A 26,287-nucleotide genomic window follows, 5' to 3' on the forward strand; every position below is an offset into this window, starting at 1 on the left:
GATAGCTGAATCCCAGTGGTCCGACATGAAGGGGCTTCAGTTTGCACTGCTCGGGGTTTTGTGTTGCGCTGGAATTGCGTCCTCAATCACAAGGGAATATTTCTTTGCCATTAAGGAGATTCAATGGGATTATGCTCCCAGCGGTAAAAACCTGATTCAGAACAAAACCGTGCAGCAAGATGAGTGAGTATAAACACTTCTGAAAGGAATGCACATGAGTTAGGAGTGTTCATATGCAAGAATTAACTCATGCACTGTAAAAAAAATAGTAGACTCAACTTAAAATCGTGAGTCAACTTGCTTGATTTGACTCAACTTTAAACCCAGGTACTGTAGTTGAGTCAATTTAATTAATTTCTTTTTAAATTTGTTAACATTAGTTAATAATAATCAGCGGTTAGCACTTTGGTCTCACAGCAAGAAGGTCGCTAGTTCGAGTCCTGGCTGGGTCAGTTGTCATTTCTGTGTAGAGTTTGCATGTTCTCCACACTTGGGTTTCCTCCAGGTGCTCTGGTTTCCCCCACAGTCCAAATACATGTGCTATAGGTGGAATTAATAAACTAAATTGGCCGTAGTGTATGAGTATGTGTGTGTATGGGTGTTTCCCAGTACTGGGTTGCAGTGGGAAGGGCATATGCTGCGTAAAACATATGCTGGAATAGTTAGTGGTTCATTCCGCTGTGGTGATCCCTGATAAATAAAGGAACTAAGGCGGAGGAAAATGAAAGAATGAATGTTCAACACTCTTTATAAAAACTAAAAGTAGATTCAACTTTAAAAAAATGTTGTTATGAGTTGACTTAACTTAAATTGCGTCAGTTACATTATTTGGGTTAAAAGTTGAGTTATCTTACAATTTTACATTGAGTATACTTTTTATTTTTTTAATAGAGAGTAATGAACAACATTATTAATTGATGTTAACAAATATAAATAATGGAAAAAATTATCAAATTAAAATTGCTAAAATAAAGTTGTGCACAACTTTTTTGAGTCAACGCAACTTTTAACCCAGGTACTGTATTGACTTGATTTAAGTTGAGTCGACTCAAGTTAAAGTTGCCTTACAACTTTCAGTTGTCTACTTTTTTCAGTATTTTATTCGAATTTGTTAACACTAGTAATAAAATAATTACTTATACATTAAAACTCATTACTTATAAAATTACCATATAAAATAAATGTGACATTAAATCAACTTTTATTTTTTATATTGAACAACTTTGTTTTATTAACTAATGTCATCAAATATGAATAAATAATGAAAAAATAAGATTGCAGAAATAAATTTCATCTACTGTAAAATAACATCTAAAAAGTTGACTAATGTAAAACTGTAAGGCAACTTGACAATAAACAATGGAAAAAAGTTAATTGCAAAATTAAAGTGGTTCATTTACTGTAAAAAGTAGACTCAACTTAAAGTTGTAAGGCAACTTGCTGCACAGCTTTTTTGAGTTGACTGAACTTAAATCGAGTCAATACAGTACTTGTGTTAAAAGAAAAGCTGCGCAGCAAGTCGCTTTACAATTTTAAGTTAACAGTGCTAACCACAGAGTCACTGTGCCGCCCCAACTGATTATTGTAGTTATATATTTTTGCCAATAGTTAAACAAGCAGTAAATGATGCTCGTAACACCTCTGCAAGCAGCAAACATCAAACTAGTATGCTAACAAACATCCAGATTACCATTGTCCTTAAACCAAAATATTTATACTGTGGTCATTATTAATGTACTAAATGTTGAGATTGTCTGTGAGGTATTGATCTGTGAGGATGGTGTTTGTTGTTAGAGGGGATACAGCTGCAGTCAAAATAACTACTACTCATCAATGATTGTATATAATCTACCCCTACCCCACCCTCACAGCAATGTAAACACAGTAATTATACCGAGCATTATTCATATTATTTATTAAATTCTACCTATTGTTGTATTTTATAAACGTCTACCCCTAACCCTCACAGCAATGTAAACACAGTAAATATACCATATTTATTAAATTCTATCCATTAAACTGTATTTTATAAACGTCAACCCCTAACCCTCACAGCAATGTAAAAACAGTATTATGCCGAGCATTAGTTCATATTATTCATAAAAATCACCCAATAAGTTGCATTTTATTAATTAGAAACTAAAAGAGATACAGCTGCAGCTGGCAGTTATATAGTAATTATTAAACGTCTACCCTACCACAACCCTAATCCAAACCAAACCCTCACAGTAATATAAAAACCGTAATTATACCGAGCAATATTCATATATATTTTAATTACCTATTAAAATGTATTTATTTAACTATGAGCTAGAAGTGATACAGCTGCACCCGGAAGTTAATGAATCATTTATATTATTTATTAAATTACGCATTAACTGTATTTTATCAAACCTCTACCCCAACCCATACCCCAAACAACATCATTCACAGTAATGTAAAAACATTAATAATTGGTGCAGTGTCGCAAAGATGATGCTATATTGACGTGAGTTTCCGCAGCTGTATCCCTTTTTGTTTCCCAGAGCCGCGCGGGTGTTTCTGGAGCGGGGAGAGCAGCGGATCGGCCGGGTCTACAAAAAGGCGGTTTACCATCAATACACCGACGCCACCTACAGGCAGGAGATAGACAAACCCAAATGGCTGGGATACCTCGGACCCCTCATCTCTGCGGAGGAGGACGACACGGTTATTGTGCACCTGAAAAACATGGCGAGGAGAGCTTACTCCCTCCACGCACACGGCCTGAGCTACAACAAGACCAATGAAGGTGAAGCTGCAAATCTGAAGTCACGTGTCTTGCTTAAAAACGGCGCATTAATATCCACAGGGTGAAGGCAGAGTTATTCGCCCTCCTGGATTTGTTTGACGGAGAGATCCATTCATTCGACTCATTTCTAATAACTGATTTCTTTGTCATGATGACAGTAGATAGACTGGATATTCTTCAAGACACTTCTATACTGCTTAAAGTGAGATTTAAAGGCTTAACTAGGGTAATTAGGGTAAAGTTAGGTCAATTAGGCAAGCCATTGTATAACAGTGGTTTGTTCTGGAGACAATCCAAAACTAATATTGCTTATTAGGGTAATAATAATATTGAACTTAAAGTGACTTTACAACTATTAAAAACTGCTTTTTTTTTCTAGCCGAAAAAAATAAATGAGACTTTCTCCAGAAGAAAAAATATAGGAAATACTGTGAACATTTATTTGCTCTGTTAAATATCTTTTGGGAAATATTTTAAAAAGACAACAACCAAAAAAAATGCACAGGAGGGTGAATAACTCTGACTGTATAAGGGCTACATAGTCGTGCGATATTCTGCAATATCAGCACTCATACAGCCTCCTCACCCTTCTGTATTACTCCGCCACACAGAGTGACAGCAGATCAATAAACTCACTACAGTTTGACATACAGTCAACATAATGTACTCTGGAGGCTTTTTAACCGAGAATATAGTTGTTTAAATTGCAACTATGCAGTTTATTTATAAAGATAGTGCCTTTTTAAAATATTTATAAATTCTGAGAGACAGCGCGTCAGCAGCCTTTATCATACTGAGCAGAGCAAAGACTTGACGTTGTCCATCCGCAAGATGGCGACAGAGACCGCATAATAATTTGGAATAAAATCACTGTCATAAATATTTCATGCGTAAATAAAATTCATAAATCTGTAATTATAAAAATGTAAAGGAAAACAGAGCATACTCGTAAATTTATGAGGGTACAATTCCAAAATCTGCGCTAAGAACAGACGCAAATACAAACAGACACAGATACGGTAACAGACACAGATACGGTAATTTTGGTCAGTAATTTTTATATATAATGGCTTTCGCTGTGGTTCCCCTGCTGAAAAATCCAGCTTAAACCAGCCTAGGCTGGTTGGCTGGTTTTAGCTGGTCGACCAGGCTGGTTTTAGAGGGGTTTTGGCCATTTCCAGGCTTGTTTTCAGCCATTTCCAGCCTGGTCTTAGCCTGTCAGACTGGAAAGTGACCAGCTTAAACCATCTAAACCACCAGCTTGACCAACCTGGTTTAAGCTGGACAAAGCTCCAGTCTAGTCTGGTTTTAGCTGGATTTTTCAGCAGGGTCACTGAAGTCCTAAAGTTTAGAAATGGCTTCATAAACTATTCCAGACTGGAAGACCTCAATTTTCTTTCTCATTTGATCTTGAATAATTCTGGATCCCAGCATGATGTCTAGCTTTTAAGGGTTATTTGGTCTACATCACTTTGTCAGGCAGGTCCTATATAAGCGATGCCTTGATTGCAAGCAGGTGGGATAATAATCAGGCCTGGGTGTGGAGAGGGAAATTGAACAGAAGTTAAATTATGTTGGGGGATGCAGAGAAAGGGCAAACATTTTCTCACACAGGGCTATATAGTTTTGGATTTTGTTTTCCATTAATGATAAAAACCTTCACTTAAAAAATGCATATTGTGTTATTTTTCACCAATATTTACATTAGTTTGATGATTTGAAACATTAAATTGTGACAGTCAGTAAGGGGGCAAAGACTTTTTCACGCTGCTGTATATCAAAATATTTCACTGTCAGTTTATTCCAATATAATGCAGCCCTAGCAAACACTGAGTACATTTATTTTTAATAGGATGAACTGTTCTTTTAACAATGAATATGGATTGTCTCTGCAGGAGCGCTGTATCCTGATTCATCAGAAAAGGTGGAGAAACATGATGATTCAGTGGCTCCCGGGACGACTTTCACCTATATCTGGACTTTACCAGCTTCTCATGCTCCTGGCAAAGACGACACCAACTGCCTGACCAGAATATATCATTCTCACGTAAACGCCCCCAAAGACATCGCCTCAGGTCTCATCGGACCCCTCATTGTTTGCAAAAAAGGTACAAATAAATGTATGGACACGTTAGAAATACAGGCAAAAAATGCACTTTGCTTTCAAATGTATAGATACAAAGCATTATCGGCCAAAGGGTGAGTGAATCGCTCTGTAGTGTGTAGTGTGGAGCCAGAATAGTCTGAGAAATGTACAAAATATAGTTCATACACAATTCACATATACAAAATTAAATTTGTAAATACACAAATGCAATTCATAAATTCAAGACAATTCGTAATACACAAATCCAATTTGTAAATTCAAAACACAAATCTTAATTATACAAATCTAGTTCGGGAATACAAAACACAATTTTTAAATAAGCAAATCCAATTCGTAATTCAAAACTTTAAATCGTTAAATATGTAAATCTAATTGTAAAAATGCAAATCCAATTAATACATTCAAAGCACAATTCGTAAATGCACAAATCCAATTAGTGAATATGCAAATTCAGCTTGTAAATTCAAAACAGAATTCTTAAATATGCAAATCCAATTCGTAAATTCAAAATCCAATTCATAAATACACAAATCTAATTCGTAAATTCAAAACGCAATTTCATTCATTCATTTTCTTTTTTGGCTTAGTCCCTTTATTAATCCGGGGTCACCACATCGGAATAACCGCCAACCGCAACCCATCTCCACACATCCACACTGATTCACACTCATACGCTACGGACAATTTAGCCTACCCAGTGCACCTGTACCGCATATCTTTAAACTGTGGGGGAAACCTGAGCACCTGGAGGAAACCCACGCGAACGCAGGGAGAACATGCAAACTCCACACAGAAACGGCAACTGAGCCAGCCGAGGCTCGAACCAGCGAGCTTCTTGCTGTAAGGCCACAGCACTACCTACTGCGCCACTGCGTCGCCCAAACGCAATTTATTAAAATGCAAATAGAATTCAAAAATACACGTCAAATTTGTAATTCAAAACACAATTTATAAATACACAAATCCAATTTCTAATTCAAAACGTAATTCTTAAATTATAAATCCAATTCGTAATTTAAAACACAATTCTTAAATATGTAAATCTAATTCGTAAATGTGCAAATCCAATTCGTAAATTTAAATCAAATTTGTAAATACACAAACCCAATAGGCACAGTAGGTAGTGCTGTTGCCTCACAGCAAGAAGGTCGCTGGTTTGAGCCTTGGCTGGGTCGGTTGGCATTTCTGTGTGGAGTTTGCATGTTCTCCCTGCGTTCGCGTGGGTTTCCTTCGGGTGCTCCGGTTTCCCCCACAGGCCAAAGACATGTGATACAGGTGAATTGGGTAGGCTAAATTGACCAATGTGTATAAATGTGAATGAGTGGGTGTGGATGTTTCCTAGAGATGGGTTGTGGCTGGAAGAGCATCCGCTGCGTAAACACAAGCTGGATAAGTTGCCGGTTCATTCCGCTGTAGCGACCCCGGATTAAAAAAGAAACTAAGCCGAAAAGAAAATGAATAAATGAACAAACCCAATTTGTAATTCAGACCACAATTCGTAAATATGCAAACCCAATTAGTAAATACACAAATCCAATTCGTAGATTCAAAACACAGTTCATAAATATATTGTGTTTGTATATATTTTACAAATTGGATTTTGTAAATGTGCATTTATAAGTTTGATTTTTGAAAATGTATTAATTTTGAGACTAATCTGGCTCCATATTTGTAGTGATATTCAGTTAATACACATCACTCATTTTCAAGAGTGACACATAACTGTTTAAAAAGCAAGACCACCTAAACTCTGATTATACTTAAAGTGACGCATAAATAAACTGAATATTTAAACGGACATTTCAGCCAAAACCGAAAACTCTGTCATCATTTACTCGCCCTTCAATTGTTCCAAAAATGTCTGAATTTCTTTATTTTGATGGACACAAAATAAAAAATGCTAAAGAAAACTGCTAACTATTGATGCCGTAGTATTTAATTTCTTTGGTTGGATCAGTTCAGCCGATCTTCAGGTCTGGTGTGAAATTAGAGCTTCAAATCCTGATCCTGAGGCCATAACTAATGACAGATTTCTTTGTGTAATTCTCAGGCTCTCTAGACGTCCATGGTGATAAGACAGGAGACTATCTGTACACACTGATGTTTACGGTATCTGACGAGAACCTCAGCTGGTACCTTGATGAAAATATCAAGACCTACTGCTCAGCGCCTGCCAAAGTCAACAAGGATGACGAAGCCTTCCAGGAAAGCAATAAAATGCACTGTGAGTTCAGCGACAATGCCATGACATGATACCTCACTTTAACTGTTACACAGTGGGAAATAAGTATTGAACACGACACCATTTCTCTCAGGAAACATATCTCTAAAGGTGCTGGTGACGTGAAATGTTTCCCGGATGTTGGTAACAACCAAAGGAATCCATATATGCAAAAAAAAACAAATCTAATTAGTTTACAAATGACGATCTGTGAAATAACATGAAATGACACGGGGATAAAGTACTAAACACATGAAGAAAGGAAGGTGTAGAGAGGCATGGAAAGCCCAGACAGCAGCTGAAATGTCTCAGTAGTTCTTTAGCAACACTCGGTGTAAATGAATATCAGCTGCTTCAGTCCAACATCTACATTAGCAGGAGGATGAAGATGACTCTAAGAGTGCTTTCACACCTGTGTATCTATTCAATTGTTCAAAAACAGGGATTAGAATTGTTCCAGTGTTGCTCTTTGCTCTTGAGAAGAGATGCGGTGGGAAGGGGTGAGAAGGGATTTCTGGGAGATTATCACTCATTTGTGGGAATCCGAGAGTCTCTGACTTTAAACACTGGAAGTCTTTTATCCACTCTTGGAAAAGTGTAAATGCTGGACTGACATTAACCACATGATCACTGATCAGATGTGTCATTATCTGTAACTTTAGGTAGTTTCTAAAACTAAATCTGTCAGTGTTGTTTTCATTCTGTCGTTTCCAGACCTTTATGTTTTCGCTGCTGTAGCTCCCTGTCATCGGAACTGAGTGATTGACAGCTGATATTAACCAATCCTTTCGCGTTCAGTTCTAGCGCAGTGGGCCAATAAAAAGAGCTTGAAGGCGGGGCAAGCATTGCTGGCTTTGTTTACTGCAAGTTGACATGTCGACCATTCCTGAGCGCTGCGTTCTGTGTTTTCAGGTGCAAAGATGCTTAATGCATGAATGCCTCCTAATTCTACGCACGTGGTGAACATTTTGCTGTGAAAACTGGTCGCACGACATCAGTTTTGTGCACTCCTAAATATATTTTGACATCTCATTGATAAAATTTCGAGCGCATTTGTGACCAAAACGGTCTGAATTTCGAGCCCTGTCTCATATCCACAGTTATAAATCTACCAAAAAGTGTTCCCAAACGCCAGACCCGCTGTTGGTAATAGGAGGATTACATTAACGTTATAGCCATACTGCGAGCTAGGGCGTTTGCCTGACTGGAGTAATGTTTGGAGGTGGGCAGGGAAGGCAGTCACGTCATTTGGGATGCCTTGTTGAGTGTTGTTGCTCTGAAAACATAATATTTTGTACACTTAGTCTCTCTTATCCTTTTAGATATTAGCCTGATTTCTTCGGTTTGTAATGCGTACCGAACCGAAAGTCTCGTACCGAACGGTTCGATTAGAATACGCGCATTGTTACACCCTTAATATATATAACACACCTTATGAAGAAGATCACTGGGTTTTTGTTGCAAAAACATTTACATTTATTATTTATAAAATCACTGACCTCTGGTGGCTGCTGAATGCACGTTTCATCTTGGTTGATCTCTGACTCGATACTATATTTCGACTCGATACGCTAACATAAGATGCATTCGTAGTGGAATAGTAATGCTGTGTTCAGACCAGACGCGGAACGCACAGATAAATCGCGCTATTCGCGTGTAATTTGCCGCGTAAACATTTGAGTTTACTCGCTTCATTCAGCGTCAAATCCGCTTCAATCGCGTGTCAAATCCACTTCAAAACAGACGCGTGATGGGCAGGGCTTCTGTCTGCCCAATGACTCTAGCTTCATAGCTAAATGGCTAACATGGATTTTATGAAGAAAATAACTGTGTTAATGTGCTTTATGAAGACTGAAAAACAGCGTCGCTACGTTTAGGGTCCTGTCTGAGTCCACTACATCCTTTTAGAGGTGCATCCAGCCCTGTGAGCTTGTAAACTCCTTCAGAAACTGAACCTGGATGACGGAGACTTTCAGCGGTGCTTCTGACTGGGCCAAGCCCAGTTTGATGACTTGTTGACAACAGGCGATACGTCACAATCACGCCCCCACAAGAGCAAGCTCCTGATTGGTTAACGCGGCCCTCGTTAAGCGCGTCAAACTCGCAAAACACTCAATTCGCCCCGTGCCATTCGCACCGCACCATTCGAGCAATTCGCATCATTCGCGCTGCGCCATTTGTGCGTATTGTGATGCAGGATGTCTATTCGCGCGTTTGCTTTGACTTAACATGTAAATCACTCGCGCTTGACGCCCATTCCAAGTTTGGTGTGAACGCAGCATTAAAACAAGAGTAATATACTGCATACTGTTATATAGGCATGCCAAACCAACTAGTTTTCTCCTTCATTGTCGGCCTCGGTGGTAAATAAACATAGTGGTTATTCTGCTATTCCGTCAGTTGTGTCTGAATGTCGTGTGCAGTGGAAAGGCAGCTTATGAATGCACAAGTTTCAACTTCTTTGTCGAATGTATTTTAGCAATCAACGGGTATGTCTACGGCAACCTGCCGGACCTCAGCATGTGCATAGGCAATAAGATCCACTGGCACCTGTTTGGCATGGGGAACGAGGTGGACATCCATTCAGCTTTCTTCCACGGACAGATCCTGACTGACAAGCGGCAGCATGTCGACACCGTCAGCCTCTTTCCAGCTACTTTTGTCAATGTAGAGATGGTGGCGGACAATCCCGGCCAGTGGCTCCTCAGCTGTCAAGTCAATGATCATCTGGAAGGTACCGTCAGGCCAGATCTGAGTGTATGTTCTGCTTTGTTATGATTGCAATAAATACATCTCTCCCTACTTGTAGCCGGCATGCAAGCATTTTTTGAGATTAAGAAGTGCTTCCCGAACGTGCATAAACCCAGACCATTCGGGGAAGTGAGACAGTATTACATTGCCGCTGAAGAAATCATTTGGGATTATGGGCCGACAGAGATAAACCAGTACACGATGAAGAAACTCGTTGATGACATGTAAGAATATTAACATTCGAAATAATACAGCTCACCTGCAGTTAGGCTGTTGAGTTTTGAATCCATTCAGCCGATCTCTGGGCCTAGCCTAGGTCATTGAACTGGGATAGACTATAACGCCCCATTCACATGGGACGTCAGCGTCAACGCTTCCTATTCACTTTGAATGGGTGACGTCAGGCATTGACGAACTGCATTGTGGATTCGTCGGTGCCACTTCAGAGGCGTTGCTTGCTGCAGAAGTCGGGACTAGCTCAGCTTTTCAAGCGCCGATTGAAGCGTCAGCCAATCAGATCGCTATATGCAAATACACCAGCTAGACAGTGGCCTACTGCTGACTGAATTTCATTGGCTGACGCTGCTATGACGATTGCGTCAGCCCCAACTTCAGACACGCCCTCTGTCAAGCGTTGAAGCTGAAGCCCCGTGTGAATGGGGGGTAAGCCTATTTTAAAGCTTGTCTTTTTGGTATTTACATTCTGCACTTATACAGACAAAAATGTAAAAGTTACTATCTTCTTGCTGATATGGCTAGCAGCTATTATGGCGTAATAATCAAGGGACTTTGCTGCCGTACCTCAACTAAAGCTGGCGCAAAGATAATACACAGTATGGTTGCCTAACTAAGGAGTCGTACCGAACCGTACTGTACCACTTTTCTGGCACACTTTCTAAAGGTTACCAAACACAGAAAGGTGGAGCTATGCGCAGCTGAACGCTGATTGGTTTACAGAGATGCGTCATTCTCTTACGCAACAAGCCAGATTAAAAACAAAAGAGCCGCCATGTTTAAAATACACAGCCGAGAGATCTTTTACAGAGTAAATATATCAATATATTCATCAAGACAACGACAAGGTTTGTTTGAGCCCTGGTCGACCATATTATATGTGTATATATTTTTACGCTGTAAAAGATCTCTCGGCTGTGTATTTTAAACATGGCGGCTCTTTTGTTTTTGAATTCTGGCTTGTTGCGTAAGCGAAAGACGTATCTCTGTAAACCAATAGCATTCAGCTGCGCGTCTAGCTCTGCCTTTAGGTACCCTTTCTCGTGTTTGGTACCCTTTCGAAAGGGTGCCAAAAAAGTGGTATGGTACGAAGTGCACTTAGTGGAAATGGGCCATAAGAGCCAGTCACACTGAAGACTAGCAATGTGCAGCAATGGGAATCTAGAAGTGTTGATATCAGAGATGTACCGAATTTGTAGCACCAAAAATTGGTTGAGCTACTTGATGAACTCTCTCATTCTTATGGCTTCAGTCATTGTTGGGATTCTCTTTTAAATCTGGAAGTATTAACGACTGATATCAAATATATATATATTGTTATTGTTCCATATGGAAAATAACTGTTTAGGATTGCACTTTAGGCATATCACCCAGCCCTAGTTGAATGTATTCAACAATAGTAAAACTCATCTGTTTAACTCTAGGAGAGCTGTGAAATGAGCTGATTTCCATAATAAGCAGCATTCCTTTATGAGAGGAATCGTGAAATATAAGGGAAAGTCATTTTGGTGCTTGAATTTGTGTGTGCGAATTTCCACAGTGTGTCTGACACTTTCTTTGATAACCGCAATGACCGGATCGGGGGAAAATACAAGAAGGTTCAGTATGTGGAATACACTGATGACACATTCACCAAACGCAAAGAGAAGACGCCGGAAGAGCAGCACCTGGGAATTCTAGGTAATGTATTTTAACATTAGTCACTGTATGTTAGCTACAATGGTTGCAGCTAGCTCTCTGCAACTCTCACGTGGTCGCCCGCTGAAGCTAAGCAGAGCCTAGTACCTAGATGGGAGACCACATGGGAAAGCTAGGTTGCTGCCAGAAGTGGTGTTAGAGAGGCTTGTATGGGTCCTAATGCCCCAGTATATTGATGGGGACTCTATACTGCTCAGCGAGCGCCGTCTTTCAGATGAGACACTGTGGTCTTTAAAAATCCCATGGATGTACTTCAAAATAGAGTAGGGGTGTAACCCTGGCATCCTGGCCAAATCTGCCGTCTGGCCTCTGTCCATCATGGCCACCATCCCCATATCATAATGGGCTTCATGACTCTGTCTCCTCTCCACCAACCAATGCAATGGTGCAATATGGCTGCTGTCGTGTCATCCAGGTGGATGCTGCACATGGTGGTGGATGAGGAGATTCCCCCTTAAAAAAATAGGTGGATGGAAACTTAGCTATTGTTCCTCCTACATCATGAGCAAGTAATGTGAGAATTGCCGAACAACACTGTTAAATACATAGTCCTTAATTTCTCTCAGACTTTTAATTGCACTAATATTATTGAAAGTCTTTGGTTTGTATTCTAGGTCCCGTCATTAGAGCCGAGGAAGAGGACACGATTAAAGTAACGTTTAGAAACAAAGCAAGCAGACCCTTCAGTATTCAGCCACACGGAGTGCAGTACAACATAGACATGGATGGAACGCTCTACCACAATGTTCTGGAAGGTAAAGAAAGAACTTTAATAGTGAACGGGACAACATGACACCTGAAACACTTCATCACTTGGTGTCTTCAGAGGAAGTCAGTAGTATCTGGATGCAGCCTTGATGATGCAAGCCGAGACTGCATATCTCAGTGATGCAATGCATTTAATGGAGCTAGCGACGCCACTGTGAAGGGTCAAGTTAGGAGTGGGCTTCAGTAAATGCTTCAAACAACATTGCATGCAGCTCAGATTGCACTGCACCACGTCTGCATCCAGAAAATGTTGCAGCAACATGTAAAACGCAAAAAAAAATCTTTTGACTGGCCTGCATGCAGTCCCGACCTGTCCCCAACAGAGAATCTGATGCGCATTTTAAGGCGTAAAATGCGACAATGAAGACCCTGTACTATTGCCCAGAGACAAAATGACACCTGAAACACTTCATCACTTGGTGTCTTCAGAGGAAGTCAGTAGTATCTGGATGCAGCCCTGATGATGCAAGCCGAGACTGCATATCTCAGTGATGCAATGCATTTAATGGAGCTAGCGACACCACTGTGAAGGGTAGAGTTAGGAGTGGGGTTGAGTAAATGCATCAAACAGCATTGCATGCAGCTCAGATTGCACTGCACCAGGTCTGCATCCAGAAAATGTTGTGACAATATGTAAAACGCAAATAAAAATCCTTTGACTGGCCTGCATGCAGTCCTGACCTGTCACCAATAGAGAATCTGATGCGCATTTTAAGGCGTAAAATGCGACAACGAAGACCCTGTACTATTCCCCAGAGACAAAATGACACCTGAAACACTTCATCACTTGGTGTCTTCAGAGGAAGTCAGTAGTATCTGGATGCAGCCTTGATGATGCAAGCCGAGACTGCATATCTCAGTGATGCAATGCACTCAATGGAGCTAGCGACGCCACTGTGAAGGGTCGAGTTAGGAGTGGGCTTCAGTAAATGCATCAAACAGCATTGCATGCAGCTCAGATTGCACTGCACCACGTCTGCATCCAGAAAATGTTGCAGCAACATGTAAAACGCAAATAAAAATCCTTTGACTGGCCTGCATGCAGTCCTGACCTGTCACCAATAGAGAATCTGATGCGCATTTTAAGGCTTAAAATGCGACAACGAAAACCCTGTACTATTCCCCACAGACGAAATGACACCTGAAACACTTCATTACTTGAAGTCTTCAAAGGAAGTCAGTAGTATCTGGATGCAGCCCTGATGATGCAAGCCGAGACTGCATATCTCAGTGATGCAATGCACTTAATGGAGCTAGCGATGCCACTGTGAAGGGTAGAGTTAGGAGTGGGGTTGAGTAAATGCATCAAACAGCATTGCATGCAGCTCAGATTGCACTGCACCAGGTCTGCATCCAGAAAATGTTGTGACAATATGTAAAACGCAAATAAAAATCTTTTGACTGGCCTGCATGCAGTCCCGACCTGTCCCCAATAGAGAATCTGATGCGCATTTTAAGGCGTAAAATGCGACAATGAAGACCCTGTACTATTGCCCAGAGACAAAATGACACCTGAAACACTTCATCACTTGAAGTCTTCATTCCACAAGTGTTGTGAAAAGGAATGGAAACATTATAAAGTGGTAAATGCTTTACTGCTCAGACTTTTTTTAAATGTGTTGAACAATATAAATCACGAGAAACACATTTAATAATGTTTGATGTATTGTCTGCAATGAAATACAAGTCAAAGTAAATTTAGAAATCACTACTGTCTATTTTATTTGCGTTTTCCATACAATCACAACTCTTTCTGATGTGGGGTTGTATTTTAAAAATGTATGCAATTTATGAGAGACTTGGACACAGTGTTATTATCTTCTTTTCTTTTCTGCAGAGTCATATACTGACAAGAAGCTCCGAGAACTCAAGAAACAACCAAGTAAGAACCAATCTCACTGATAAACAGAAAGATCTGGAAAGTTTGATGGGTTCAGATTGTCTAACTCATCTAATATGTTGTCTAAAATCAAGGTTAGTGATCATCGGGCAAAGTGTATTTTGCAGCCCTGGCTGGACTCCAGCAAACCACTGAAAAATTTCCAAAAGTCCAAAAGTTCCCTTGCTGATCGATCTGGAATCTAAAGGATTAGTGATTGCATGACCACACTGAAAAACACATTGTTTTTGCTAAATTGGTGCAAACTATTCATCGGGGCTGAATTTAAACACACAAATTCAATATAGAAATGTTTAGCTTTATATGTTTGTTTAAATTCAGCCCCAAACAAATAGTTTCCAACATTTTACCTTAAAAAAAAATTTAGTAAATCCAATGATTCATTTATTTCAGTGCAGCTTAAACTGAGAGAAACATTCAATCAACTGAACTGGTCTCTGGTTCTGATCTCATTGTTGCCAGTTCAAACCCAGCAGGCGCGCAACGTCATAAGACGTTAATATTAGGTTAGACTTAGGTTGGGATATCAGGTTATCAAAATTTTATCTCTAACCAGCGTCTATTTTGGACATCAAAATGTTATTTTGGTGTCCAATAATGACGTCAAATGATGTTGATATTTGGTTTTGTTTTAGTTTTAGTTGTTTTTGTAACATTTGCAAGAAATGATGGCTAGAAACCATTTTTGTAGTGTCAGCTTAAAAAGAAAGTTCTATTTAAGGAGACCAAACTATTTTAATTGAAGGTTATGAAGACAATGAACCAGCCCCTACTGCCGAGATGTTTCCCTGCCGTTGGCCAAAAAATGCCTTGAAATACTTCAGCTTGCCTGCAGATTATGAGGACAGACTTGGATATTCTTTGAGTCATGCCATCTTGCTTTTGGAGGCGCTACATCATCTCTGCTCACACTTCTTGGAAGATCTGCTGGCGTTTTCCTTTAAGGATTGTCATCACTTCCCACATAGCAAAATTTCTCTGGCCCAGATCTGCCCCACACAGTCAGCTTTTGCTTGGCCCACATGCCGCAGTGAATAACGGTACATGTCTGGACCAAGTCTGGCTTCCAGACAAGAGCCAAACATGGATCATATCTGGGCCAAGTTTCAGCCAAGTTAATAACCCATAACTGAGCCCGAACTGGGCCAGATATGTTGATGTGTCACCACTGCAATTAATAAACCCATGAATCACTGCGCTTTAGGTGTGCCATGGGCGTGCTTTTCTTAAAGCGACCTGATTGTTTGTTTTTTTTCTTTATTTGTAAATAATAAAAATATATTTTAAATGTGGGTCAAGATAGGCCAAACTCACATGGTCCCCATATCAATTATTAACATCTGAGTCAAATACTACTATTTACATCTGGCCCAAGTACTGTGTGCCGCCTTAAAGACAGTGCCACCTCTGCCAAACCAGGGCCATGCCTGGCCCACATGCTGTATGCCAGTGCCAGATGAATGCCTGCTGCGCCAGATTAAAGCCAAATCTGGGCCGGAATTCTTTGCTATCTTGGTTCTTTCTTGTACATAACATTTTACCAGCATGGACTACGCCACACTTTGAGCTAGACTTTATTGTAATGATGAAAGGGATGGTAAGGAAACAGTGGGATGACAGAGAAACAGAGTAGGCAGGTTAATCGGGTGTCCTACGATGATGCCCAGAGACTCAGAGAGGGGTCTCAGTAATATTTTAACAGAGTGACATGCACATCTCATCGTCCACCCAAACATACCTTCTGCCACTTTTATTATCACATGATCTGTTGGAGCAAAATCACTTCACATTACTGATGCATATGCTGAAATTTATTCGGTAAATACGTTTCCATCGTAGCTACTGCACATTTTTTATTATCAGATAAAAAGTTTATTCAAGTCGTGCACATAATTTTGTTTTAGCTCATTTTCAAAATGTGTGCATCTTGGTGTTTCCATCCAGGGATTCTTATGCAATATTCCAAAATGTGCTTCAAAATAGGTGGATGGAAACGAAGCTATTGAAACCGAGCGTGAAAGAGTGTGGAAATAATCCCCTAAGGAGAGCATGAGTGTGAACCACCAACACTTCTATGCGACTTAATAGTAAAAATGCTTATTATTGCCCATTTGTTACATTTGTTGGACCTTTGTGTACATTTCACATACGCCTCTTTTTCAATGTGCTCCCAAATAATAGTTTGTTGAATAGCAATCTGGTAAAAAGAACTGAGAGCCCCCTAACTCTTCAGGGTCTAGGACAGGGATGGGCAAACTTGATCCTCGAGGGCCGGTGTCCCTGCAGAGTTTTGTTCCAACTCTAATCAAACACACCTGCTTGTAGATTTCTAGTGATCTTAAAGACACTGATCAGCTTGTTCAGGTGTGTTTGATTAGTGTTGGAGCCAAACTGTGCAGGACACCGGCCCTCCAGGACCGAGTTTGCCCATCCCTGGTCTAGGAGGTAGAATTGGGATTGGGGGAATTCAGTCTTGGTATAGAGTTCCTATGCCGATTCCTAATGGATAAGATCATGTCCCTCTCTTGATATTGCTTAAGAAGATCATCAATAAGTGCTGGAAAGTCAATACTGTATGATCTCCATCTCCTTCAGGAGTGATTGAGCCCCTTCCTGCCGCAATGGTTCGTCCCGACACCACCTACAAATATGAGTGGGTGGTCCCAAAAGATGGAGGACCCACGGAAAAAGACCCTGACTGCCTCACCTACTTGTACTACTCAGCGGTGGATCCCATTCGGGACACCAACTCAGGGCTGGTTGGACCTCTTCTGATCTGCAAGCCAAAAACTCTCAAATCGGGCAAGCAGGTGAGAGGAGTGGACGCCTTTCAGAATTGTTAAATATTTTGATCATATTATTCGGTAGTTAATAGCACTTTGCACATTGGGATTTCTGAGACTCCACATGGCCCTGGCTATATTACTAAACAGCATTGCGTAACATTTATATCCAATCCCAGAAAAACGTGGACAAAGAATTTCACCTTCTCGCAACTGTTTTCGATGAAAACCTAAGCTGGTATTTGGATGACAACATCAACAGATATGCAAAGCAGCCCAAATCTGTGAATAAAGAGGATGCAGACTTTCAGGAGTCCAATAAAATGCACTGTGAGAATAAACACTGCTCAATAATACATTTCTGTAGTACAGAAACCAAATGTACTGCCTTTTTACTCAAACAATATGTGCTCTTCATTCACAGCGCTCAATGGATACATGTATGGAAATCTTAAAGGCTTGAACATGTGTAAAGGTGATAAGGTGTCTTGGCATCTGTCCGGACTAGGATCTGAGACAGACATCCACGGACTTTACTTTGAAGGCAACAGGTTCCTCTACAAAGAAACCCGTAGGGACACCATCAATGTGTTTCCTCATATCTCTCACACCGTCATCATGGAGCCCGACAGCATGGGTACATGTTTTCCTCTGTTCAACACAGAAGAAATTATTTTGAGTTACTTTTCTCCATACAAATCTATCTGGTGGAGTCTAACTGCCCATTCACACGGGGCTTCAGCGTCAACGCTTGACAGAGGGCATGTCTGAAGTTGGGGCTGACGCAATCGTCATAGCAGCGTCAGCCAACGAAATTAGTCAGTAATAGGCCACTGTCTAAGCTGGTGTATTTGCATACAGCAATCTGATTGGCTGACGCTTCCGTTGGCACTTGAAAAAATGTGCAAGTCCCAACTTATGCAGCAAGGAACGCCTCTGAAGCAGAGCCGACGGATCCATAGTGTAGTTCGGCGACGCCTTACGTCACCCATTCAATGTGAATGGGAAGCGTTGACGCTGACGCCCTGTGTGAATGGGGCGTAATGTTGACTTCCTAAAAAGCAGTTCATAAAAGTATACAGGTTCACTAAACTTTATTCAATTTATTGTTTCAAACAAGACAAATCTTGCATCTCAGATGAATGTCAAAGCATTGCACGTACTACTCTGATGATAATCTGGCGTCTACAGGGCAGTTTGAGGTCAACTGTAAAACTACGGATCATTATCATGGAGGCATGAGGGCCAACTACACCGTGGAGAAGTGCCGCTTCTGGAACCGTCAGTCTGAGACGATGCTACACCAGAAGAAGTATTACATCGCTGCAGTTGAGATGGACTGGGACTATTCACCCACCCGCACATGGGAGGACAAAATGCACAATGGTCTGAAAGAAAGGTATTCAAACCTCCTGTACCAGAACTCACATATCCTATCTGAAGCACTATTATAAATCCTGTTAGAGATATTGAAGAACGTCAGTGATGTTTAGCTTCATTGACACAGCAAGTGTCTATAACAGGTACCCCTAATGGTTTTTACTAGACCACTGCATGGAAACCTGTTGCTCAAACAACCTTAGTTGACTTAACCCAAAACTACTAGGGCTGTTTAGTTTTAATGTTTAGGGTAGAGGTCTGCATTAGAGGTCCGGTTGAGCACCCGACCAGGTTTCTGCGGCGCGGGTATAAATTTCCGAATAAATCGCGTGAGCGGTCGGTAACGGGTTTAATTTGGGACGGGAGCGGGCTGTCTAGCAATATCGCTCACGACTCCCGAGCGAGCACGCGTATGTATGTGTGTAAATGAAATAGCGCGATGCTGTGTTTGAGAGAGAGAGAGAGAGAGAGAGAGAGAGAGAGAGCGAGCTTTGTCTGTGTGTGTGCTTGGTGCTGTGTGTGTGTGCGTGTTTATACAGACAGCTTGTTATAGGCTGTCTGGACTGTATAGCTGGGTGATTTTCGGTTTTGTTCTCCCCCCGGGATCGGGCGCGGCGGGTAGAAAACGGGGCGGGTTGGGCAGCGGGACAACAAGTGCTTAATATAAGCGGGAGCGGTCGGGTTCGGTCTAAAATCTGGCGGGAGCGGGATTCAAAATTTAGTCCCGCGCAGATCTCTAGTTTAGGGCTGCTTTATTTGACTCATATTGGCCTTGTTTATTCTTGTTTTCTGCCTTAAGATACAATCCATGTGATAAAGGAGGTCCTGAATACCTCAAATATATTCCAAAGCTAATTTTCGTCCAAACAGACAGTTTCTGCATTTTGACTTTGCACGGCAGGACAAATTTTCAACCAATCCTCTAGTAATATCATTTAGTTAGGTTAAGAGTGTATGATATGAATGAGACTTCAGATGTATCATGAAGGGGATGATTTTTGACCATCGGTCCATCTTTGGCAAGGACACCGGGGTTCAAACCCTACTCTATACAAGAAGTGTCATGGGATTTTTAATGAGCACAGAGAGTCAGGATCCTGGGTTTAACATCTCATCCAAAAGACACTCACTGACAGTAAAGCGTCCTCTTCACTATACTGCGGTATTAAGACTCACACAGACCCCAGGTTGAGCGCCCCCTGCTGCCCTCTCTAACACCTCTTCCAACAGCAACCTTGTTTTCCCTTGCAGTTTCCCATCTTTGAGACTTAAAGTTTCAAGTTTATTGGTTTGGAATATTAACATGATTAGTATTATTTAGCCAGAAGTCCAATAATAACCATCTTGAATTATTAGTTGGCTCAGGTTGGTCATAGCTGAACTAGAGCTGAGACAGTTATGGCCCCTTTCCACTGAGTGGTATGGTACGGTTCGGTACGCTTTTATCTAAACTGAATATGTTTTGATCAATTCAGCCCAGGCAACGAGTTCCTCAAGAAAGAAGGAAAATTTATTGGCTCCAAATATAAGAAGGTGCTTTACAAAGAGTACACAGACGAAACCTTCACCAAACTCAAGGAGAGGACCGCCGATATGGAGCACTTGGGAATAATGGGTAGATATCCACAGAGCATTCTGTGTATTGATGGTTGACTCACGGTTTGGTGTCAACCTTTGCAAACCTCCAAAATATGCTCAGCCGCGGTGTTTCTCATTTCAGGACCCATGATCCATGGTAAAGTAGGTGAAAAAGTGAAGATTGTGTTCAAGAACATGGCTAGGAGACCGTACTCCATACACGCCCATGGGGTCAAAACTGACAGTCCTCAAGTTGCCCTGACACGTCCAGGTAAAGGACAAGACTAACTGTTTATTAAACAAACCAAAGTTCATATAAGTCCTAAGGAATGTGTTTCTCTTCAAGGTGAAACCCAGACCTACACCTGGTACCTGCCGAAGAACTCTGGACCGACCGAGGAGCAGGAGGAGTGCAGTGTTGGAGCGTATTACTCCACTGTAGACGTTATCAAGGTACCCTTCTTACCAGTCAAACAAGTTGGCATCTTATGGAGTCGGATCAGTGTAATAAAAAGATGCAGGGAAAAAGTATTGAACACATGAAGAAAGGAAGGTGTAGAGAGGCATGGAAAGCCCAGACAGCAGCTGAAATCTCTCAGCAGTTCTTCAGCAATGCTCTGCCCTTCCTCAGCTGCTTCAGTCCAACATCTACATTAGCAGGAGGATGAAGATGAACCCATTTCAGCAAGACAATGAGCCAAAACACAGCCGAGGAGAGTCTCAGATGCTTTCAGAGAAAGAAAATCAAGCTGTAGAATGGCCTAGCCAATCACCTGACCTGAATACAATAGAGAATACAAGATAAAGCTCAGATTTGATAGACGAGACCCACAGAAGCATCAAGATTTTTTCACTATGGAAATATTCTCAGGAAGAACACAACATGTTTGATACTTACTCTCTCACTTTAATAACTAATAACCAACCCAAGGTGCTGAAGAATGTCGTTGGTTTTGTGACAGTGTGGATTTTTCCTCTGGTGCAGGACATGTACAGTGGCTTGGTCGGGCCGCTGGTCATCTGTAAGAAGAGTTTGGCTCGTACACTGGGGCTGAAGAAGGAGGTCGAGGAGTTCGCTCTGCTCTTCATGGTCTTTGATGAGAATGAATCCTGGTATCTGGAGGAGAACATCAAAACTCACGTTAAAAACCCTCCCAAAGCACTGACGGAGGACCAGCAGTTCATCGAAAGCAACAAGATGCATGGTGGGTTCAATGTGCTCTGGGTTGCGAAGCTCATTTCTCCATGGTTTTTGATGAATTTCAGTTGTTCTCTAATTCCAGAACTTTCCATAAACCGATTTAAGCAGGACAATATAGTGCAATATAGTGACCCAGCTAACGACAGAGAACAATCTGTAACAGTCCTGATAAGCTGTGTGAATTTTAGCATGTAACGTTATTAAAATAATGTTTAATGTAATGAGCGAAGTAGTGGCGCAGTAGGTAGTGTTGTCGCCTCACAGCAAGAAGGTCGCTGGTTCGAGCCTAGGCTCGGTTTGCGTTTCTGTGTGGAGTTTGCATTTTCTACCTGCGTTCGTGTGGGTTTCCTCCGGGTGCTCCGGTTTCCCCCACAGTCCAAACACATGCGGTTCAGGTGAATTGGGTAGGCTAAATTGTCCGTAGTGTATGAGTGTGTGTGTGTGTGTGTGTGGATGTTTCCCAGGGATGGGTTGCGGCTGGAAGGGCATTCGCTGTGTATAAACATGCTGGATAAGTTGGCGGTTCATTCCACTGGGGCGACCCCGGATTGATGAAGGGATTAAGCCGACAAGAAAATGAATGAATGAATGAATGTAACGTTAATGGAAAAACGCTCTTTATACATTATTGTAATGTGAATGGAATGTTCCAATAACATTTAGAGAATATTAATATAACATGATTAAAGAGTCCTAGTTCAGGTTTCAGTTGAGATTAAGTCAAACATCGAATACAAAAACACTTCACTTCACGACACCGTCAAATGTTGTCTGAGATGGACCTGATGTGTACTGGCTACTGAAGTTTCTTCCTTGGTTCGTCACAGGAATCAATGGTTTAGTCTTCGGCAACCTGAAAGGCCTGAACATGAAGGTTGGAGATAAAGTGTACTGGTATCTGATGGGACTGGGAAATGAGGTGGACATACACACAGCACACTTCCACGGCCACAGCTTCGACTATAAGGTAAACCATCACCCCTTTTCCCAAAAGTTCAATCATTTATAGGTGATGTTTAATTCTAAACTAATTTCGAGAGGAGCACGTGCTCATGATTGACCCAGCTGCTCCACATTAGAATAAGAATCAGAAAGAGCTTTATTGCCAGGTATGTTCGCACATACAAGGAATTTGTTTTAGTGACAGACACCAGAATTACACAGACAGGACAATAAACAGATAATAAATATATAAAAAAGGCAGTAAATAGTGACTGCAAATATACAAATAGACAAGTGTATGTAGAGCTATATTACTATAAACATGTTATATGTGCAGCTGTTATGTGCAAATTGGCATGTAAAGTGTGTTGTTATATAAGTGTATATAAAGTTTGTGGCAAGTAGTGATGTTGGTTCCACGATTATTATTGTCAAGTGTTCATGAGCTGGATTGCCTGAGGGAAGAAACTGTTTCTGTGTGGGGCTGTTCTGGTGCGCAGTGCACTGTAGCGTCGACCAGAAGGTGAGGCAGTGTGCTGGGTGTGAGGGGTCCGGAGTGATTTTGGCAGCCCTTCTGCTCGCTCTGGATGAGTACACTTTTTGGATAGTAGGAACTGTGTTTATCCAGAGCGAGCAGAAGGGCTGCCAAAATCATTAATGAGTAGCTAATCATGATCCTCCGATCAAAGGATCCCAAGTCACTATATATATCCTCATTTCCTTTCTGCAACTATCTTCATCTGGAAGGAACCCCCCTCATCCCCTTCTTCCTCCTTTATCCAGAATGGGCGGCACGGTGGCCCAGTGACTAGCACTGTTGCCTCACAGCAATAATACCAATGGCGTTGGGTCCAAGCTGGGCCATCTGGTATTTCTGTGTGGAGTTTGCATGTTCTCCGTGTCGGCGTGGACCCGGGGTTCCCCGGTTTCCCTCCACCATCCAAATGTGCTCTATATTATAGATAAAATAAGCCTTTTTATAATGTCTTACTCTCAGGAAGTTCGGTTTAGCCTCAGCAGCGGGGGAGTTTGAGATCGACCTGAGCTCAATCAACCCTCGCCCTGCGAAAGGGGGGAGCCCTGGGCTCGAGGATCCCTTGTGTTCAGGGCTCTCTCCTGGGACAGCACGCCAAACAACCTATGTATAAATCGTGAGCTAAGTGTGAACTGTTGAAATGGCGCTGAACAGATTCAGGAATTTTTCACAGTATTTCCTGTAATCTTGTTTCTTATGGAGAAAGTCTTACTTGTTTTATTTGGGCTAGAATAAAAGCAGTTTTTAATTGTTTTAAAGCCATTTTAAGGTCAATATTAGTAGCCCCCTTCAGCTATATTAGTTCTGGATTGTCTACAGAGCAAACTATTATGATTAGATATTAGGGAAAAAATATTCAGGAGGGCGAATGATCCAGACTTCAGCTGTATGTGTGTGTTATCAGTGTGATGACGGTTGTCTTTTTGCCCGCAGGTCAGCGGGACACACAGAGCAGACGTGTTTGATTTGGTCCCCGGGACGTTTCAGACGGTGACCATGCGTCCGCTGTATTCTGGCACATGGCTACTGCACTGTCATGTGACCGACCACATCCAGGCCGGAATGGAGACCACATACACTGTGCTGGAGAAAGACGGTGAGTTTAGCTGTCCTGATATTGAGCTCAGGCGTTGCTCACACACCCAGTGCTTTTTTTTTTTTTGATGAGAGGCGCCTTATTTGAACGGTTTTCTAATGGCAGCTGCTTAGGGGCCGTTCACACAGAGGTTTCCACCTAAATGCACTGCCTTTCTGTTGTTTTTTCAATGGCTGTGTTTCTGCGCACCTATTTTTAGATATGCGCATAAAAAAATTATTGATATACGCGCCAAGATGCGCATCAATTTTGAAAATGCGAATAAAAAACGTATGCGCATAAGTGAGTAGGATATTTATATAACAGAGGCAATTGCGAATTAGAGCGAGTGGGGTGCGGGGGGGTCAGGGGCAGAGACGATCATGAACTGAAGAGCCGGGCGGGGAGAGGGTTGGGGGGGGGGGGGGGGGGTTCGGGGGTTGCGAACTAAAGAGTGGGAGAGGAGGGGTTGGGGGTGAGAGGCGATCGTGAACTGAAGATGGGGTGGGGGAGCGAAAACGATTACAAACTGAAGAGCCGGGCGGGGAGAGTGGGGGGGGAAGAGCCAATTGTGAACTAAAGCGCGGTAGAGCGAGGGTTGGGGATGAGAGGCAATCGTGAACTGAAGATCGAGTGGGGGGTGGGGGAGCGAATACGATTACAAACTGAAGAGCCAGGCGGGTAGACTGTGGGGGAAGAGGTGATCGTGAACTAAAGAGCGGGAGAGGGGGGGGTTGGGGATGAGGGGCGATCACGAACTGAAGATCGAGTGGGGGGTGGGGTGAATACGATTGCGAACTGAAAAGCTGGGCGGGTAGTGTGGGGAGGAAGAGGCAATCGAGATCTGAAGAGCAGTGGGGGGAGGGGGGTTGGGGGTGAGTATGATTTCAAGAAGATCCGGGTGACTAGAGTGGGGGGAGGAGCCGATTGCGAACTAAAGAGCGGGGGAAGGGTGATGGGGGGTTGAGTGGTTAGAGGCCATTGCGAATTTAAGACAGAGTGGGGGGTTGGGGTTAGGGGGCAAAGACGATTGTGAACTGAAGAGCCGGATGAGTAGAGTGGGGGGGAGAAGAGACAATCGCGAACTAAAGAGCGGGTGATGGGGGGGGGTTTGGTTTAGAGGCGATCTTGAACTGAAGATCGAGTGGGGGGAATATGATTACGAACTGAAGAGCCGGGCAGGTAGAGTGTGGGGGGAGGGTGAAGAAGTTATCGCCAACTCCAGAGCGGGACAGGGGGGTAGGGGGTGAAAGGAGATCGTGAACTGAATATCGAGTGGAAGGGGGGCGGGGTGCGATTATGAACTGAAGAGCCAGGCGGGTAGAGTGTGGGGGGAAGAGGCGATTGCGAACTAAAGAGCACATGCAAACTCCACCTGACCTAGGCGAGACTCGAACCAGCGACCTTCTTGCTATGAGGCGACAGCACTACCTACTGCGCCACTGCATCGCCACAATAATAACAATATCAGCAAATAAAGGCAGTGCGGTGCGCCAGCTTAATGATTAATAACGTGCCAGATCAAGTTTCTCAGATTAATAAACATTAATCAGCAGCAAATTAAGAGTTTATTGAGCTGAAAGTGTCAGTCATCTGGTATTTGGTTAGAATTGTCTCTAAATAGAGCGACTGAAAGTTTTAATGCCCTGTTATGTAAAGATCACACTTCATCTATTAAACTGAGTATATTACCAGCTACACAAACTGAACTATTGAGTTTTCTTCTTTCTCTGTCTCTGTTTAGGGCGAAAGAGGGGCTTCCTGGGCATATTCGGGAGTGGGTAAAAATCTGACAGTGCCTGTCCATGAATTTCTTAAATAAACACTGCAAAAGAGCACAACGAGATTCCTGTCTGTGTGTACTGTTGATCAACATAATGAGGAATTGTCCTTATAAAGTCACCCAGTGAGATGTGCAGCCTTGGTCTTAAAAATATTATGTTTATGCATCAGTTTAGAGAAATTGAAAGCCTTTTAATAAGTTTGAACCCATGTGCACTGTTCACATTTACTGTCTATTTGTTATGTTTGAGTTGAAAGCATCCACTGAATTAAACTGCTGTATAAATGCATCAGATCAATATTGTTTTCTATTAATCTGTTTATCAACCTCAATTCTGATCAAAACTACTAAATCGTTTAGAAAAGCACAGGATTTTAACTCTTTAATTGCCAAATTCATAACTTACCTGGTGACTGTGGAGGCCATTTGAGCACAGTGAACGCATTGTCATGTTCATCAGTCTGAGATGATTCACATGTGTTCTCCTGCTGGAAGTAGCCATCAGAAGATGGAGACACTGTGCTCATAAAGGGATGGACATGGTCAGCAGCAATACTCAGG

The 26,287-nt window shown here is 41.9% G+C and overlaps 1 protein-coding gene and 1 long non-coding RNA gene across 2 annotated transcripts; one reads left to right on the top strand and one right to left on the bottom strand.

The window, feature by feature from the left end:
* Positions 1–25,784, top strand: cp (ceruloplasmin). Its single transcript, NM_131802.1, is given in 20 exon segments — positions 1–183; positions 2,526–2,770; positions 4,666–4,878; positions 6,928–7,101; positions 9,578–9,832; positions 9,908–10,073; positions 11,624–11,763; positions 12,396–12,536; positions 14,387–14,431; positions 17,045–17,259; positions 17,412–17,562; positions 17,657–17,869; positions 18,424–18,631; positions 20,088–20,227; positions 20,333–20,461; positions 20,537–20,643; positions 21,176–21,395; positions 22,219–22,358; positions 23,802–23,964; positions 25,688–25,784. Coding segments are annotated over 20 exon segments (3,264 nt in total). The 5' UTR covers positions 1–25; the 3' UTR covers positions 25,729–25,784.
* On the bottom strand, positions 4,783–7,362 carry LOC141380266 (uncharacterized). Its single transcript, XR_012397977.1, has 2 exons — positions 5,515–7,362; positions 4,783–5,467 (listed from the first exon to the last, which is right to left on the bottom strand). It is a non-coding gene; the product is annotated as an uncharacterized lncRNA (long non-coding RNA).
* Positions 25,785–26,287: the final 503 nt, after the last annotated feature.

The sequence above is a fragment of the Danio rerio genome, chromosome 22 (assembly GCF_049306965.1).
Source record: "Danio rerio strain Tuebingen ecotype United States chromosome 22, GRCz12tu, whole genome shotgun sequence".
Classification (NCBI taxonomy): domain Eukaryota; kingdom Metazoa; phylum Chordata; class Actinopteri; order Cypriniformes; family Danionidae; genus Danio; species Danio rerio.